The sequence below is a fragment of the Furipterus horrens genome, unplaced genomic scaffold (genome assembly GCF_987537825.1).
Source record: "Furipterus horrens unplaced genomic scaffold, mFurHor1.1.pri manual_scaffold_10, whole genome shotgun sequence".
NCBI lineage: Eukaryota > Metazoa > Chordata > Mammalia > Chiroptera > Furipteridae > Furipterus > Furipterus horrens.
The window spans coordinates 99,495,680-99,501,679 of NW_028327180.1; the positions used below are offsets into that span (position 1 = coordinate 99,495,680).

Here is a 6,000-nt window from a genome sequence, read left to right on the forward strand (position 1 = left end):
CCCGCGCGTGACATTTAGGCGGCCTCGGGCAAGTCTGATGGGGCAGTTTGGGCGGCAGTGCAGACGCAGCAAAGCCCTGCGCTCACAAAGCCACAGCACTGGGCTGGGAGGTGAGGAAGCAGAGACGCCAGGTAAAGAGCCCTTGGCTGTGAAGTCGGCAGGCAGAGGTTAAGGGAAAGGGAAGGTCTGGGCAAGAGCCGGAGAAGGAGGGGGATAAAAAAGAGACCTGTGGAGAGGAGGTTACAGATGTGAGGAAGAGGGAGTGATGAATGGCCCAAGGAGGGGGTGTGCAGGGAGGAAATCTGGAGGGAAGGCTGGCGCGGTGGCTTCTGAGGGACGGAGGGGTCCTCTTCCTCAGGCGCTGGGAAGAGGGGAGGTCCCAGGAGCTCGCACAAGCCGGCACTAACCGTTCTGATCAGGATAATAGCCATCATGTGCCAAACACATTCCACAGACGACTTCTCACCTTTCACAGTGGTATTAGAACCCTCACTTTATAAAGACAACCCAGACCCAGGGAGGTTAAGTCAACTGCTCACTATCGCACAGCTGAAAAGGCACGGACTGAGGACCCGAGTCAGGTGTGCGGGGCCCCAGGGCTCAGGAAGTGGGAAGAGCGTCGCCTGCTGAGCGGGGTGGTATGTAAGGGTGTGCTGGGCCTTGAGATATTGGGCAGGGGAGTCTCGAAAAGGTGAACAAGACATTGCTTAAGAGCTGAGAGGACCGTGCTGGGCGGGGGCCACAGAACTGTGGGGAGGACCCAGGACGCTGGGCAAAGTATCCCAGCGGGCCCGGAGCAGGAGGCACGCAGGGCAGCGTGGACAGGCATGGAGGAGACTCCGCCCCTGAGTACAGAGGCTGCATACTGGGGCGAGGGGTGGTGGGCGGTGTTTGCTGAATGAATAAATGGCAGCAGAGGAGTCTGGAGGGGGAGGGGTTCGGTGACAGAGAGACAGCATGTTGAGTCTGAGCAGTGCCCTTCGGTGGGGGTGCGCGAGAGAAAGGAGAGTGCAATTCCTGACTTACTCATTGCCTATGTCCCTACACATGCAAACACACTCACGCCACACGCACACCCACAGCGGAATCTGCACAGGGGCGGGACTTTGTCTTGGTCGCTGTTATAGCCCCAGTGCCTGCCATACTGCGGGGCAGAGGCCAGGCGCTCAGTTAACCCTTGTGGGATGGATGAATACAGGGGTCTGGGGCCCAGATAAAATGTCCAGGCGTCCTTAGTGTCAGCGGGCAACAACGCCCCCAGAAAGGACGGTTTTTCCCTAGGGAAGGGTGAGGGGAAAGGGGCTTCGGTCCAAGTCCTGAGAACATCCTCCTTGAAGATATGAGAGGAAAAAAGAGAAGTCAGCAAAGGAGAGACATCAAAGGGGGGGGCAGGGAGGGGAGAGAGAAAAGTAGGAAGGGAGCGGTAGGATGTCAGGGAAAGAGCTGAGACAAAGCCAAGAGAGGGGACTGGGTTTAAGGGCGCAGTGGGGCGGCCAGCAGCGCACATGCTTCGGAACGGCTCCCACAGGAGCGCCGCAGGAATGGCTCGGGAGGACCCTTCGGTCCAGGGGAGACTTGCCAGGGCGGCGATTCGGGGACGAGGCTGGAACTAAAGCCCCGCTGCCCTGCCGACCGACTTGAAACATCTCTAGTTGGAGGCCCACATCTTCCACCACCACCTGGCAATTCCTTGAGCAGCATGTAAACACAGGCGGAGGAACCCAATAGTTCCTGAAATCACTCAGTGCTTAAATTGGTTTTTTTTTCCCCTGTTCTTAGAAATGCAGTCTTTTTACAATGTTTTGAATCAAATGAAAACACAGGGAATGACTGAATTGAGCTGTCTTCAAACTCAGAATTCTGGGTCAGCGTGGGTTCCCGGGCTAATAATAATGAGCTCCTGCTACACACCAGGTCCTTGACCGGTATCTCGTCTCCTCCTTCAGACATCAGTAGAAGGGTAGCCTTCATACACCTCCATTTTGTAGGGAACAAGGTGATGCTTTCCCAGGGGCCCAGTGAGAACTGGAGCCAGACCTCAAACCAGGTGTGTCTGATGCTGAAGCCCATGGGAATTTTGTTCTACCCCATCGTGACTTCCTCTCCTCAAAACAGCCTGTCGGGTGGCTTGCTTGTATGGAGATCCTCAAATAAACTCTCAGGGCCCATTCTATGGAAAGATCTCAGTCTTATAATATGTTCTCTCATTTTAAAAGAAAGGACGAAAATCCATCATCCACTGACAGCCAGTGACCTTGAACTCAACCTGGTTGTCCTATCTGGCCTGGCTTCTCTGTTACCATCTCACAGAACCCCTTTTTCCTTCTAGCAAAATATCAAGACCCCAAGCCTGTGTTGGATGAAAGCCCTTGGGCAGTTGTTCTGGCCTCAGGTGACCATCAAGCCAAGCCACATTTGGACAGCTCACAGCTGGCCCATCCACACTCAGAAGGGGATCTATGGTGGCTTTGCCTGGGAAAGAACCAGTGCAATGCAACAGCTAAAATAAGGAGATGTCCAGGAGAGCTTTGGGGTTCCAGTTCTTAGGGAAACAGGCTCAGAAGGCCAAGGGTGGGGGGAGACTCCAGGCTCTCTACCCCCACCCCCCACCATGGAATATTCCACTTTTATATACTTTGCAAACTGCGATTCCCATTAAGCTTTTATTGGAAGGAAATCTTCTGAGACAAAATAATAACAGTAAAAAATACAATAAAAACTGGAGGTCGGTGATTTGGGGAGAGGGGAAGGGCTAACCGAAGCTGAGCGCTTCCAAGGGCCTGTGCTCAGTACTTGAAAGGCCCTGAGCCCCAAGAAGGCTCTCACACCTCCAACCCCCATGTGTGATTTAAAATAAAAATCAATATTGAGCTATAAACACAAAACGTACATGAACGCTGCAATAAAAATAACTTATTTCTCCATTTGTCTAATTTCAAAAGTCTGGATACGCTCACTCAAGCTAGCTCTTCTCATTCCTTCGCCCACCCTGACTCATGGGGCCCTGAGCACAAGCTCCCTCCGTCTAGGGGTCGATCCGGGGGCCCCGGGTGGCGTTCCCTCCAGTCTCCACAGTAGCCCTGGGAAAGGAAGTGCTGAGGAAGAAACGGGGGCTCCAGGAGGGTAACGGGCCTGAAGCGCCCATGGCAAATAAGGAACGGGGTGGCATGGGACCCCTGCTCTGCCTGCCTCCAGCTGGGAGGCCCTCTCAAGGCTCCTGACTTCAATCAAATTCAAGCAGTATGGTCAAGACAGTTTTAAAATGGGGATCTGAGCCGTTTGGCAACATAGATATGCCCGGTACATAGCAAGTGCTCAAGAAATAACCCCTTCCCTTGCAGCGCCAGGCCGCCACGTGTTGGCCTCAGACGGATGGGGTCCCGGGCCTGACCCAGGATGAGGCCACCGTCTGCCCAACCCCAGCCGCCTGCCTGGGCAGAGGCCTCTCCCCGCTAACCCTGGACTCCTCCTTTGCAGGTTGGCCCATCTCCCCGGCCAGGCCTGCCGGGAGCGCTGCATGCGCATTTGGCTGCGGGCTAGGGCACGCTAAGCAGCGCCGTAGACATGGACTTCGTCATGAAACAGGCCCTCGGAGGTGAGGCCCGAGCCCTGCACTCTCACCCTCACCCTCACCCTCACCCTCATCTCATCCTCAACCAGGGTCTGGACCCAGGTGGGAGGGGCCCTCGGCTCAGCAGGCCCCGCCCTGCCCCGCCCCACCCCGTGCCCCTCTGACCCTGCCCCCTCTGCCCATCCCTCCCCTGCAGGGGCCACCAAGGACATGGGGAAAATGCTGGGGGGCGAGGAGGAGAAGGACCCCGACGCGCAGAAGAAGGAGGAGGAGCGGCAGGAGGCGCTGCGGCAGCAGGAGGAGGAGCGCAAGGCCAAGCACGCGCGCATGGAGGCGGAGCGCGAGAAGGTCCGGCAGCAGATCCGAGACAAGGTCAGCACCCCCCTCCTGCCCAGCCTGGCGTGTAAGGGGCACAGGGGCGGTGGGTCCCCAAACCCCAGCCTCAGGTGCCCCTGAGTCCCAGCTCTGACCTCAGACCTAGCTGTCTTGGAGCCTCAGTTTTCTGGGTGTCGCAGGAGCCCGTCCCTCGGGACCCACGGGGACCCCCTCAGATAACGCACGTGGGAAGCGCTCCCTAACGTTCGCTGGTGGGTCTGCAGCCTCCTACCCGGAACCCTGGGGACCAAGGAGGTTCAGAATCCAGAATTAGGGATTTCTGAAAAGTACCAGAGTGCCCTGAGCACCTGCCGCCCTATTCCACACAGATCAATAGGTGTCTGGTCACGCCACTGCAGTAAATCAAGGTTAGAAGTAGCCTTCCACCCGCTGAAGTCAAGTTTTGTCACCAAAATTCAGGTCCAAACATATGGGAGAACTTTCAGATTTCAGACCTTGGGAGATTTCAAGAGAGCAGGGAGGCTGTTATGAGCAGATATTGACTTTACAGGAAACCCCACACGCTGTCTCCCTCTTACTGGGGACAGCGCAGTCCTACAAGAAGGTGTCCTTATCCCCATGTTATAGATGAGAGGACTGAGGCGGGGGGAGTGCTCATGAGCTGCCCCAGAGGAGTCTGCATGACCCTGAGGCCAGCTCCCTCCTCGCCCAGTTCATGCTCATGTCCCTCCCCCCCCCCCCCCCCCCCCCAGTACGGGCTGAAGAAGAAGGAAGAAAAGGAGGCTGAGGAGAAGGCAGCCCTGGAGCAGCCCTGCGAGGGGAGTCTGACGCGGCCCAAGAAGGCCATCCCCGCAGGCTGCGGGGAGGAGGAGGAGGAGGAGGAGGAGAGCATCCTGGACACGGTGCTCAAATACCTGCCCGGGCCACTGCAGGACATGTTCAAGAAGTAACCAACCCTCCCCCTGTCCCCACGCCACTGGTTACTTTTTTTTTTTTTCAGTTCTCTCTCTCTCTCTCTCTCTCTCTCTCTCTCTCTCTCTCTCTCTCTCTCTCTCTCTCTTTCAGTTAGGTCTCAGTTCTGACGGGGAAAACCTCAGTTGCCCTCTGCCCCCCTTTCCCTGGCCGGGGGCTCGTCCTCCCTCACACTCCCTTCATCCCAGAGTATCCAACCCCAAGTTGCTTGCAAAAAGGAAAGACAGCTTTCCCCAGCAGGGGCCATTGTATCCAGTGCGGGAGGCACTGGGGGCCCCTTCCGAAGCCTAAGGTCTGTGCTAGTGTGGAAACCCCCATACATTCCTTCATGCACCCCACTGCCAGGAGGACCACTGTCCCCAGCCAGCCAAAGTAACGACACATTCCAGCCCTGCCCAGCATGCTGACCTTTGGCCTCTGATCCCCAGCGGACCTCCAGGTCAGGGCAGGGGCGCTGGGTGGCCTACGAGCAAGGGAGCCAGGGTAAGCCTGCCCTGTGAGGGCCCAGCCTGAGAGGCCCCCTCTATTCTGGGAAGGAGGCTGAGGCTCTCCTTCTCTCCCCCTGGCGATACACAGCCCAGGAGCACCCCTCCCCCAGCCCCCACCCGGAAAGGTGTAGCCCCTGCCAAGCCAGTCCCTCCAAATGGATCCTCTTTGGACTTTAACTCATCTGTGGAGGGGCCCAAGATAGGGCTACTCCTTGTTCCCCCCACCTTTCACTTAGGTCCTGGGGCCCCACTGCCAGTCTGGGCCCAGCTTGCCCAGCCAAGGGGCTCCCCAGGCCCCCCAGAAAACACTCGGAGCCATTGGGCAGCAATGGCCCATGCCATGGGAACCCCCCATTGGTGCAGCCACGCTGCCCCCATTCCTATCCACCCCTCTTCCTCACCTTGTCCTGTCCATGTGCTTCCAGGACCCCATGGTCCCCTGGAGGACCCTCCCTGGCTAAAGCCCCAAGCCTTTGGGGAGAAGCCAGTCCCCACCTGACAGAAGGCATCTGTCCGCTCAGCTCACCGGCCAAGAACAAACTCTCCTCTGGGATGTGTGAGGCTGGTACTTGTTTCTCCCGCCCCAAGTTATCAAGGCCTCTCGCTCAGTTACTTGAGTAAGAACTGAATGGC

General features: G+C 57.3%; 1 protein-coding gene across 2 annotated transcripts in view; it reads left to right on the top strand.

Moving 5' to 3' along the window:
• CPLX2 (complexin 2) overlaps nucleotides 1–4,898 on the top strand; it is a 62,553-nt gene extending 57,655 nt beyond the window's left edge. For both annotated transcript variants that reach the window (XM_090289859.1, XM_090289858.1), the window contains exons 2-4: nucleotides 3,478–3,595; nucleotides 3,768–3,943; nucleotides 4,660–4,898. In XM_090289859.1, the coding sequence (XP_090145985.1) occupies nucleotides 3,565–3,595; nucleotides 3,768–3,943; nucleotides 4,660–4,857 (405 nt within the window). In that variant the 5' untranslated portion in view covers nucleotides 3,478–3,564 and the 3' untranslated portion in view covers nucleotides 4,858–4,898. The remainder of the gene's footprint in view (nucleotides 1–3,477; nucleotides 3,596–3,767; nucleotides 3,944–4,659) is intronic.
• Nucleotides 4,899–6,000: the final 1,102 nt, after the last annotated feature.